Source organism: Emys orbicularis, chromosome 5 (assembly GCF_028017835.1).
Source record: "Emys orbicularis isolate rEmyOrb1 chromosome 5, rEmyOrb1.hap1, whole genome shotgun sequence".
NCBI classification, from domain to species: Eukaryota; Metazoa; Chordata; order Testudines; family Emydidae; genus Emys; species Emys orbicularis.
In genome coordinates, this window is record NC_088687.1 from 119,921,529 (window position 1) to 119,934,734 (window position 13,206).

Sequence of the window (13,206 nt, forward strand, 5' to 3'; positions counted from 1 at the left end):
ATTTAGGTCTTAGTCATTTTGTGGATCTGGGCCTAAGAGCCTTCTGTCATCCTTACTCTGTGAATGGTGCCATTAAAATCAATGGAGTACTTTTATAGCAAGGTACTACCCAGGATTTGTAAAGGTGGAAGAATCAGGCCTTAAATCCCCAACACTGTAAGGTGCACAATGTAGGTGAAACCTTGCTCCCACCTGCAGCCCCACTAGAGTCCGTGAGTCCTATGTGAGCATTGGGATCTGACCACATATTGCAGGATTAATTCTCAAGTGATCTAAAACACACTGAACGTTCTGATATCAAAGTGGCATTATACGAGCGCTTTGACTTTAACACTGTTGTTATATGGTGAAGAATGCCCTTTGGATTTTAGATAATAGTTGAAAAAATGTACTCTTTTGGATATGCATTTTATAAAAATAGTGACAGGTTTCTCAGACCCAATCAAAAAAGCATTGTGTGAAATCCTGGCCCCGATTGAAGTCAGTGGGAGTTTTGCCACTGACTTTAACGGGGCCAGTATTTCACCCATTGTGAGTAGCTCTACCTGCTTGAGCTGTAGCACCAGTTAAGTAACAAACACTGTAACCCAGAATGCAGTTCCCTTTGTCTCCTTTGCCTGCTCCCATCTGGGAATTGAATGTTGAAGTATGGCAGGAATCTGTCATTGAGAAGAGACTTTCAGTGTTCTAGTGGAAATTGTTTTTGATTTGGCCTATCTATGGGACTTTGGAAATGGCACTTTGTTTGTCGGCAGTGAAGTTAATATGAACATTAGTCCTTTTAGATCATGTTTGGCATGAAGTCAGTTGCACTGCATATATGCAGTGCATGACCCGTCTTATCCCTTGCACACTGTGTAAGTACATCAGCATTACATACTTCTTGAAGTGTATGCACCAGCCCAGTGCAAAAGTGTGTATGTGGTAGGATGACAGTTTCGTAATCTGTGCATTTGAGAGCCCAATCCAGTTCCCACTGAAATCAGTAGGAGTCTTTTTAGTCACTGCAATGAAACTGCATTGGGTCCTGAAGGAGGCAAGGCTCTGCATGTATCATGATGCACCTTTTAAAGTTACTCATTTTTGTATGATACAGTCAATGAGGCAGGGCTCCTTAGGGCCCTCGGTTTATCTGTATTCACCATGTGAGTTGCAGTTAATATGATGAGAGCTTTCATCTCATTCAGGTTTAGACTCTCAGTGCACTTTGTGTAAGATGTGCAATGAGGTGCACAGTGAATGAACGGCTCCTTCATGGGTAGCTCTCTCTTCACCATTGTTCCCTCATTGCGCTTCTCCTTTTTCTGTCTGTGTCTTCAGTTTCTTTATTCTTGCACCCTACCACACTCCTGCTCTCTTTTTCTCTCGCTCTCCCATTCCTTTCCATCTTATATGTGTCTTTGCTTTTCTTCCTCAATATTATATTTCCATCTTTCTCTCCCTCTGCCCAAGACCAGTGCTTCCGTTGCCCAGATTTTGAGGTCCATTGGTGCCCCAAGGATCTGTCTTCATCTGCAATGTCTCCCCTTTATCACCAATACGGCCACACTAGAAATGGAGTAGTCTCTCTATTAGATGTGTTCTTCTAATGCTGTTTTGTTAAAATGAGGAGGAAGACCGTGTGCTTTCAAATATATTGATTTGTTTTGTCCTCACCCTGTGCTTTTGTTTTGATTGATAGAACACAGAGTCATTGTAATCCTGACAAAACTATTAATTATGATGGGAAGCTCCAATCCACACCTATGATTGTTTCACATCTTTCTACACCACGGGCCAGATTTACAAAGGTATTTAGGCACCTAACTCCCATTGAAATCAATGGAAATTAGGTGTCCAACCTGTGTAGGTGTTTTGAAAATCCCACTATGTGCATCTTTGGGCACCTAAATACCTTTGAAAATCTGGCCCCATCTCTCTTTGATCAGACTGTGACTGTGGCTCTGAATTAACAATCTTCTACTACACAGTATAGATTATGTTACTATTCATCATGGCCTGATGAAGAAACTTTGATTCATAGAAGCATGTCTTTTGTTGGACTAATTAATAAGTTATCTCCTGCAACTTGGTATTTTATGTACTTAATGAGTGTTATAGTAATGCCTTGCCATAGCAACTGAGGAAGTTACATTGTAATTTGCTGCAATTTAGGCTTCCATTCTCCTCCATTGACTAGTCTAATGCACTAGTAGGGCATTTTTTGAGGATTATAATTCAGTGAACTCCCCAATCTTGGCATGTTAAAATTAACAATAGGCAATTCAGCCCAATGCCAGAGAGTATGCATGTATGTTTGTGTTTTACTATTTAATTGGTAAACACTCACAAGCATGGTCCTTGCCAAGATACACTTTCCCTACCCCTACGAGCTTTGGCCTTGATCCTTCAAAGACTTCCACATGTGCCTAACTTTACTCACTCAATGGGAATACTCCCAGTGCATAAAGTTAAGTACATTTTTGCAGGGTTGGTGCTTACAATGTAGATGCAGACTTTTATATGACACACACAGTGTTTGTCCTGGAATCCATTTGTTATTTATTTGAATTACCTTATCTGTCTAGGTTCTCATGCAGCCTCCATCGCTGTGGTATATGAGTGCCATTGAAGGAGCAGAGTGTGCTGCTGGTTTTATATGCTATGAACCTAAATGATTTCCATCACACACAGTGATATGCAGATTTCTCACTTTTTCACTGATGCTTACCAGCTGAAGATAATGTTGAGAGATGACACCACCACCACCAGTCTGATTGTCCAATATACTATGGCATCAATTCTTTAATAATAACCTTGTGCATACAAATTCAAACTCCCTCACCCATTAAATAAAAGGCCATATAACTATGATTTTTTAAATTTTTATTTTCAATTTATAGTAGCAATGATAATCTCAGTACAGGACATTTCAGAGGAATTAATGACCAGCTTGGGTTAGTAGCACTCAGCTGCATCTGAGGCCATCAACTCCTTCCAGACAGTAATTAATCTTCAGGAATTGCCTTGCACTGCTATCATTATTGCTTACACGTATTGCAAACCAGGAGATGCATTAGAAGAAAATAAAGGTCACTTGAAAAGGTCTGCACTGTATCTTTTTTTTTTTTTTTGCCTCTCTCTTTCTCTCTTTCACTGATTTTGCACAGTTCTAACTTGCCCCATGAGAGAACACAACAACGCCTCTCAGTGTGAAAAATCTCTGCTATAAGCCTCCCAAAGCTTCCCTAATCAACACCTGTCAGTTTCAAATGTCGTACCAGTCAGGCACACTGGAGCCTCTTCAATTAGGTTCTTACGGAAAGAATGAAACTAAAACAGTTCATCAAAAAATAAATCTCCTTTCCTGTTGACAACTGGGATTCCTCCCAGAGGCATGTCAAGGCCCTGATTTCATAATGTTGTCCGATAGTGCACATTGGTGTGATCATAAGGGTAATCTATCAAAGAAGGTAATAGTTATTCTCTGTTTGGGCCAGTCACTCTTGAAAGTAACAAACCTCAAGCCGATTAATTTATCATGGTCAACATTTTCAAACCTGGGTGCCTAAACTGACACTCCTAAACTCGCATTTAAGCACCTAATTAAAAATGGCCTGATTTTCAAAAGTGCTAAGCACTTACACTTTGGTCATTGAGTTCAGTGGGAGCTGAGAGTGCTCAGATGCCTAACTTCAGGCAACCTCAGTTTAACATGAACTCTGGGCAATGTTTTGGCCTATGTTTAGTGTCTTTTACAACTGCTGCTGGTTAAATAAAGTTGTATGTGATCATAGAAAAGTGAGTACAATGTTGTTTGCAATTATATTTATATTCCCTTTATTGCAAGCTTGTGCAAGGTAATGTTGGATACTGAGGACTTGTCACAAGTAGGGAGCAGAATTAGCAGTAGTTTAAGTAAAAATTCAAGTCAGCTTTGTCATTTTCTACAACATACCTATAACCATGAACTGCATCACTGTTATTATGTTGTCAAAGTATAGATCATTTGGCTGCTATGACAACTGCAGAGTGGAAGAGTATCTATGAATTAATTTGTCAGAAATGATCTATTTCACAAAGTGTACTTGAAGCTCAAAGCTCAATTAAAATGAATAATGGTGAGCATGGAGCACTGATGTGGATAGATTAAGGTAATTTGAAGTTAGCCATGTCTAGCAATGTTTGGCAGACCCATCAGAATGAATGCTGTAACCTGAAAGAAACATGCTTTACAGGTTTTATGCTTAATTATAGTTATTACCTGTTCTCCAAATATGATCTCACTCTAAGGCAAAACATGCAATGGGCTAATCTATCATAAAGTGCTATTCTGAGAGATCTGGGTGCAGAGATGGGAGGGTAATTAACCATTGGAACAATTTACCAATGGTGGTTGTGGATTCTCCATCACTGAAAATTTTAAAATTAAGATTGGATGTTTTTCTAAAAGCTCTGCTCTCCTTCCAACAGTAATTATGTTGGGGAAGTTCTATGGCCTTTGTTATACAGGAGGTCAGACTAGATTATCACAATGGTCCTATCTGACCTTAGAATCTATAAAGATCTGTAATGATACGGCATTGTAGATCTTTGAATGCCAAAAGATATTTTAAGATTTACAAAAGTCTTTAAATATTGAACTATGGAAAAGGAGATGGTATGTTATTTTATTTATTAGTTCATTTAAAAGAAAATGTATGGGGGGACCCTTGAATACATTCAAACAGACTCTGTTTACCACCCAAACAGGTTAATTTTATGTCAGTTTTCAAGAAAGCAAACAAGAGCATAAAACAGAGTGAGATTAAAAGTATGTTAAGAGAAAAAGTGTAGAGGTAGAGGAGAAAGGAATTAAGATTTATAACTTGGAGAGTCTTTGAAGTCAAAAGTGTGAGTTTGTTTATTATTAAACCTGCCAATAAATCATCTTTGAGATCATCACTTACCATGTTAAAGTTGGCACAGGTGTCCTAACATGGGACATCGACTCCTCTCTATCCTGTTCTGATTCATTACCACTGTTTGCTTCCAGTTTCATTCAGTATTGTGTGGAATGGGGTTTGACCATAAGCAATAACACCACTTTGGTGTGCACAGTGATATTCCTTTTTATCTAGGCCAAAAGTTGTCTGGTCCCTGAGATCTTCATTTTCAGAAGTGTCCACCTTTTTGGGTGCCTGTGTCTTTGGGTGCCCAGTTTAGGGCCTGATTCCCAGAAGTCCTTACACCTGCAGTTTTAATTGAGTTCAACCTTTAAAAGGATGAGTGAAACTACTACCCTGGCTAATGCACAGTAAGTAGATGTAGAGATGTGGAGAGCGGAAGGCAGAATATGTTAATTGGGAATGTGACAAAAATTAAATCCCTTGGATTCAATGGGAGCTGCAGGTACTCAGCACCTCTGAAAATCAGGTTTTTGTTTTAATTCTGTGAGACTTCTGCTTCTACAAGAAGCTAACAAGAATGTTGTGCCTCATCATATGGTCAGCAAATGATCACTTGTTCTTATAATACTAAATGAACCTGCTGCCTCCTTCCTGTCACTTGAATGAGTGGGAAAGTATCTAACCAGAGGAGAGCGCTATATTACCAGGTCCAGTATCCAGCAAGCTCATAATCACAGGTACAGGGGAAAAAAAGAAGCATATCCTGAAGTCAGAGGGGACCAGTTCAGGAGAAAAGTAGGGGCTGGAGGTCCAACCTGGGAGCGGGCTGTGTAAATGCTGTTGCAGGTTCAGTGTGAGCAGTAACCACAGCAGGAGGAAACAGGCAGCCACCTGCAAGGAGGGCAGTATAGCGCGGTCCCAGGGAGACCCTTTGCTTCCTCGCCCTGTTCTGGATGGCTCTTAGGGGTTGAGTTAGGGACTGTTGCTTTGAACTTTATCATCACTATTGAAGTCCTTATGCCTAGGGCCATTTGCACCCTTTATTTTCGCCAGCCCTAGTAAAATAGTCCTCTGTTACTTGCTTGAAATGTGTGTTTATGGGAACTCACCAAGAGCTGGAGACTGTAGAGCCTAGTGCCTACAGCAGCACTTTCTCTCTCCTCTGTGAGGTTTTAGTACCCAGAGCTCATGCTACCAGACATCTAGAAGGAGCTAGAGAAGCACTTAACCTCACAGTAAGAGTTATGCTTGCTACCACACAAAACCCCATTGACTTCACTGCAATGATGTATGTTAGTAAGATCAGGCCCAATGATTTTAACTTAATATCTTGCTGAAGAGCATTGGTGGGTGGATTTCACTGGGACCAGGCAGAGATGGAATTTTCCCTCTTACCTGGGCTCTTTCAATTCAACACATTTGAATGAATCGATTAGGGCAAAAAACAAAGCCCAGTCCAAGTAGCTGCTCTGAGGGCTAGGTAGATGTGCAGGGAGAAGAAGGGTAGGCATTCTCTCCACCTCAGGCCTGCAGATATGCTGAGGATCTACTCCATAACTCATGCAGCCCCACATCATGAAGGGACAGGGCAACAGAGGATCCACACAGTAGTAGAGCCTCTTTCCCACTCCAACCCTGACCACCCCATGCCCTACCCTGTGCACCAGGCGCCTGCCCAGAGTTGGGCTCCACACCACACCAGGATGTCCACCCACATGCATAGTCTACTTGAAGCTAGCTCCCTCCTGCTTTTATATGGTAGAACCACACTGGTTATGTTGCTGGGGGATTTCCACAGTCCTGGGCATCAGGGCTGGATTTGACCTTTACTCTCAATAGCACTGGATAATTGTTTTACATATTTCAATAAATACAATGAGTAAAGTCAGTGGCAATTGTTAACGCTCCCCTGCAGACTCTTTACTAGCTTTTATCCCAAACAGTTTGTACTCAGAATTTGGCCTCCACAGAATAGTCGCTTTTTATTATTCCGTACACCCCAATTCAATGCTCTTGTCAGGGCCGGCTCTGGCTTTTTTGCCGCCCCAGGCAAAAAAGCCTCCCGCCCCCCCCCCCCCGCCCCCCAGGAGCCCGGCCGCGGGCCGCTCTCCCCGACCGGCCAGAGTGCCGGGGGGAGGGCGGCGAGCCCGCCGCGGCTCCGCTGGCGGCCGGAGCCCCGGGAGGAGGGCGGCGAGCCCGGCCGGGGCTCCGCTCTCCCCGGCAGCCAGAGCGCCGGGAGGAGGGCGGAGTGCCCGCCGCGGATCCGCTCTCCCCGGCGGCCAGCGCGCCGGGAGGAGGGCGGCGAGCCCGCCGCGGCTCCGCTCTCCCCGGCGGCTGGAGCGCCGCGGGGAGGGCGGCAAGCCCAGTCACGGCCCCGCTCTCCCCGGCGGCCGGAGCGCCGGGGGAGGGCGGCGAGCCCACTGCGGCTCTGCTCTCCCCGGCGGCCGGTGCACCGCACCGCGCCGCCCCCCTCCAGGTGCCGCCCCAAGCACAAGCTTGGTGGGCTGGTGCCTGGAGCCGGCCCTGCCTCTTGTAATGCAAATGCAGATCATATGTAGGATCCGCCCCTCCTTTTCAGGATGGCATCCTCTTATGGGTCCAAAATTCAGCAAGGAGGCTGTTGTCGGGCCCTGAAGTGTACCAATATTGCCAAATCACAGAGCTTTGCAATAAAGATCTGATGGTATCCTATGGACCTAAGATCCCAATTCAGAAAAGCACTTAGGCACATGCTTAATTTTAACCACATTCCGAGCACATTAAACACATTATTTTAAGCATATGCTTAAGTGCTTTGCTGAATCAGGGCCCAAGGGTGAAATCCTGGTGCCATGGAAGTCAATGGCAAAACTTCCATTGACTTCAGTAGGGCCATATAAGGTAGCACGTAACTTGCCATAATTGATGCAACACCTTAATTCATTCAGTCTCTTCTCATCTGGTAGAGCAAGTGCTTAAATCCTAAAACTGTCACTCAAGCTGTTGGACTACAGAGAGTTGCTCTGGAAGGAAAATAAATACCATTAAAGCAGAGAAAAGCTGCTTATCTGCTTTAGAAAACAGGAGCCTAAATGTTCATTTTCTGATCTGAAGACACTGTCACCAGCTTAAGGTGGGAAAACAGAGCACCTTTAAATAGACCTCAAAACCAAACAAACAGTTGGCTCAGTGCTGAAACTTGAAGCACATCCTGCTGATCAATCTAATTTAGGGATGAGGTGACATTGTTCACTGCAGCTCTCAGACACAACAAATAAAATAAAATAAATAAATAACCCAGGCACTGAATTAGAAAAACCCAGCTGTAGCAGTCTGGCAGTGTTACAACCCTCTCACACAACTCTAAACATTACATCAATGAAGCACTTTCAATGCTACCCCACAGAAATGAAAGAGGGGCCCCTCACCACATTGCAACAGTGCAGCTATGAATTAAATAATGAGGGTCATGCTGCACCGTACAACAGAGTAATATGCCTACATAGCAAGCAAGCTTTCTTCACTGACTTTCAACTCAATAATTTTTAAACTGTCCTAAAATATGAATGAGGGACAATTATGACTCGTGTGTAAGAAAAACAAGCTGTTATATTCCAGTTGTATATTTCATAAAGAATTGCTCTATATGTAAGTACAGCTTAAGATGTGAATAATAGGTTTATGGACTTTCTGAATTCATCATTTAAGGGAGTTTTAATCCAGGTCTCCAGGATGCCCCAGGAAATGATCCAAAAGTCACATACTTCTCCATAAGGAACTCCTTTGATTTAGTTAAAGCGGATTCCCTAAATGAGATAATCAAACCCCTGGCTGCCGCTCTGAACTAGTTGTGACTAGACTAGAGGATAGATCCTTTACGGCCACATTCACATTAGTGTGCGATTGTAAGTGATGAGATGGTAGTGCATTAGTCTCAGTATCAGCCATGGAAGAACTCACCTGGTAATTGCAATCTAGCATCATGGTTCTGCTTGGCGATACCATTGTTTAGAAAATACCCAAGGAATGTGGTGTTATCACAGAGTTTACTGACATTATACTGTGAACTAATTAGAAAAGCATGACTACCTTTTCATTTCATATCTTACCTTAGTTGTCTGTGGTTTTCAAAAGATTCTACAGATCTTTTATTTAGAGGATTTTTTTCTCTTACTAAAGTTAACTAATAATATATCTGATTTTGATAAGATCAAAGGCTTTTTTAGTGGGCAAGCTATTTCTATGGCATTTATCACTTCATAAATAGTATATTTATCTCAAATCAGGTCAGATTTTGTATTAGTATCTGGATTTATATTTAATTTAAAAAATAATTAACTTAATTCCATCCTAATATAGAATTTTGCATGTATGATACGTGAGTTTGAGATTTATTGTGTCTTGTTTTATTTTCTAGATCGAATACATCAAATAACCACTAAATTAACCCTCTGTGGCAATACAGTCAAAGTGACTGTCTTTGCATTTGAGTTTGTTCAACACTGAAATTGAAATCAGTTGGGGAATTTCATATTTCCCAAGATATTTAGTTACATTTCAACTCCTACAAATTTGGTTGACTCTAATTTATTTTAATCACAAACCCAAACAATCCAGATTTCATATATAAATTTCAATATATGAATTTCAAATATAAAATGGATGGCCTAGTAAAATCCTGATAAACGTTTTGCCTGGAAGATAGCAACATGGATGATAAAGCCTCTCCAGATTTTTAACTGTGTGTTGAAACATATGAATTGCCATACTAGATCAGAGTCACGGTCCAACAAGTCCAATATCTGGTCTCTTACAGTGGCCAAATGTCCCCTAGGAAGTTTTCATCTTAATCTTTAATTCTTAGAGATTGGTTTAAACAGGAGGTTTATATCCATTTCAATACTGGGGGAATGACTGATTCAGGGAGTTGGCAAAGAATTATAAAGCCTTTCAACTTTTGGTCACCAATTCCAATCCATCTCAAGTCAGTAGTGACCAAAAGTTGATTCTACATGACGGGTGTCGAATGACCTATGTGAAATGAGTCTGGTGGTCATAGTCCAGTGATTAAAGTTATGGTTGTTTCTACCAGTTGTCTGTATTCAAAGGCCAAATTCATTCCTGTGTTAAGAAAGCATTTACTCCATTAATTTAAGTGGAATTCAATCTGCTTTCACTAGAGTTGAATTTGGCTCACAAAGTTCATTTATTCATTTTAATCTTCCAGGCATTAAGTAACAAATATATTTCATATATGGTTCCCCCACTTCAGCAATGCACATGCCTCTATGTATCTAGAAGCATTTAATAAATAATGAATATATATTTTCCCTGGATTCTTTTTAAAATTGGATGATGATTTCAATGCACAGTTGGGTATTTTCAAAATAACTGATAATATTTTGCCTTACTTACTCTGAGTACAGTAGGATATCTGCATTCTGAGCTAGGCATGTTACAATATATAGCTTCCCAATGGGGGTTGTTATAATATAGTATACTTAGGTTGCTGACCCCTGCCCTATACATTTCAGAAGTGGTGTGCCAAGTCTTCATTTATTCACTCTAATTTAAGGTTTTGCATGCCAGTAATACATTTTAACGTTTTTAGAAGGTCTCTTTCTATAAGTCTATAATATATAACTAAACTATTGCTGTATGTAAATTAAATAAGTTTTTAGAAGCTTCATTTAAAATTAAATTAAAATGCAGAGCTCCCCGGACGAGTGGCCAGGACCCGGGCAGTGTGAGTGCCACTGAAAATCAGCTTACATGCTGCCTTCGGCACGCGTACCATAGGTTGCCTACCCCGGTATAGGATAATGTCTAGGAACTTAGAGAACTCTACTTTCAGGAAGTGTTTGAAGAGGGAGGACTATATATATGGAGGAAGGACTAAAGCCTGAAAGTTGTACACTCTTGACTCTCTTTTTATGTTTGAACACCAAACAGTGCAGTTGGGCATGCAAAACCCCTTATTTCTAATTAAACTAGGAACTTTTGTATACTCCTGAAAACAATTCTGTGTATCTCTGAATGCAGATTGGGTGATTACTTTCACCTAACTGCACACTTGTTCCTTTTTTTTCAAATGCAAATGTTACTAACAAGCTACCATTTAACCTTAAAGTACAATGCACTTCATTAGATTTGATTTATTTATTTTAGCTCCAGAAGTGTTCCAGGCCTTTATGGATGGAGGTCCAGGATATTCATACCCAGTAGACTGGTGGTCACTAGGAATTACAGCGTATGAATTGCTGCGGGGTTGGGTAAGAGTGTTTGGTTTTGGTTTTATTTAAAGTTTTGCCTGACAATAGTTGAAATGTTTGCAGAGTGTCTGACTTATTTTGCTTAACTTTCATGCCAAACTTTGGGTGAACATGACATGAGATTTGGGTTTCTAGTGCACTCTCCAACTGGGGGTAACTTCCCAGTTTTACGTTTTGTTATGAAGCTTTCACCCAGCTCTAGTAATTATTTCATGGCAGTTCACCAAAAAAGGACATAAATTACATGGTGTGTTCAAATGAAACATTTTTAAGGGCTACTCCTGCAGGCTTTGCTCACAGGACTGCTCACATAAGTAAGGGCGGCAGGATTGAGTCCTGGATACATGAATATATCAAATTGGAAACAATTAAATATTTTCAATATATAAGTTAAGTATTATGGGATTTCATTATATTTTTGCTCTCTTGAGCAATACCTTAGGAAGAGTTAATAGAATATGCCAAGATGTTTGGACCAACCACAGGAGAGGCTTCTCTTTCAGACCACTCATTACTTATCTAATCAAGTATGTGAATGAGCTTGAAGAAAAATCTTCCTAAGCATGGTTGAGTTTCACAGAAGATAATGGAAAATTCCATTCCATTTTGGTTCCAAAGGAATAAAACCTGATAGTGTTAAATATTTATTTACCATTCCCCATGGAAGATAGCACTTTAAATAAAATTTCTGTGCAGTACTTGTGGCTTAAGTGTTTCATTTTATATTTCATTCCTTTTTTGGAGGTTTGGGGGGGAAGAGGATTTTAGAACTCTTTGCTGCATGGTGGTCACCATACATAGTAGACGTTCTCTAGAAAAGTCATAGTTACTATTTGTATTACCAAACAAACACCAAGAGGCCCCAACAGAGATCAGCTCTCCATCATGCCAGGCATGGTATAAACACATAGTATAAAACAATCCCTGACCTAAAGAATTCAAATTCTAATTAGAGAAGGCAGACAAGGATGGCATGTACATTTTTAGCCCAAATGGTTACATGTTGGCAAAGTCATGTGAAACTGAAAACAGGGTATCGTAATGGGAAGTGTCAGGCAACCTTAATAAAAAGCACTGCTACCAGCTCTACTTAGATTAAAAACCAATGAAATAACACCATACTGCTTTAACAGTAGTCTGTTGGCAGAGGGGTTCTCAGGAAGAGAACATTGTGATGGAGTGCACAACAGAGGATGTCGAGTCCCAGCCCTGATCACAGAGTTGCCAGTTACTTTAATAATTATGTAGATTATGTAGGTATCTATTTGCCAAGCTCAGCACAATCTTCCCAGAATGATTTTCTCTGTCTAGAGACAAAACAAGGCTGGAACAGAGGCTGAATTTCAAAACCATGTTAAAATAAAAACACCACCATCCATCTGATGACCCAGCCAGGCATTTCTGCCCTATTGAGCAGGGATTGTTGCTTGTGAAGCAGGCTGTCATTGTGGGGACAGATTAGTCCATGGCCTTGTCTAGAGTATGGAAAAAGTGCTTGTTTTTCTAAATTGTAAACACCATTTTTACTAGTCTAGACAAGGCCCAAGCAGAGGAGCACAAAGCACAAGAGAAGGAGTAGTAGGGGTGAGGAAATGTACTCAACCCTACCTATGTTACTACCCATTAAAAGCACAAGCTTCAAAACCCCCACCTGCCGCTGTAGTGGCCCCCTGTGAGGAAGCAGGGCTTTTACAGGGCTGCAAGATCAGGCAGCCAGCCCAATTCTCTTCTGTGCTCCCACAGCACTCAGCTCAGCTGCAAGAGCACATATGGCTCATTTCCACAGGAGCAAAGGAATGGCTATACTGGATCACAGCCATGTTCTTTCTAGTCCTGTCTCTCACAATGGCTAGCACCAGATGCTTCAGAGGAAGCTGCAGGAATCCCACAGTAGGCAGAACCACAAAACCACCAATGGGAAAAAGAAGAGAGGACGAGGGAGGCATAAATCTGCTGTTGTGTGACCGAATAGTTAGACCATTTCTCACTCTGGAACTGGTGATAGAATATGGGTAACCTACAAAATGGTCTGATGGAGATCAAGATAAGTTACGTAAAACAATAAATTGCTTTTTGTTTGTGCTGAC

At 41.2% G+C, this 13,206-nt stretch overlaps 1 protein-coding gene across 2 annotated transcripts in view; it reads left to right on the forward strand.

Moving 5' to 3' along the window:
- STK32B (serine/threonine kinase 32B) overlaps positions 1-13,206 on the forward strand; it is a 272,197-nt gene that overhangs the window by 213,822 nt on the left and 45,169 nt on the right. For both annotated transcript variants that reach the window (XM_065405246.1, XM_065405247.1), the window contains one exon: positions 11,016-11,119. In XM_065405246.1, the coding sequence (XP_065261318.1) occupies positions 11,016-11,119 (104 nt within the window). The remainder of the gene's footprint in view (positions 1-11,015; positions 11,120-13,206) is intronic.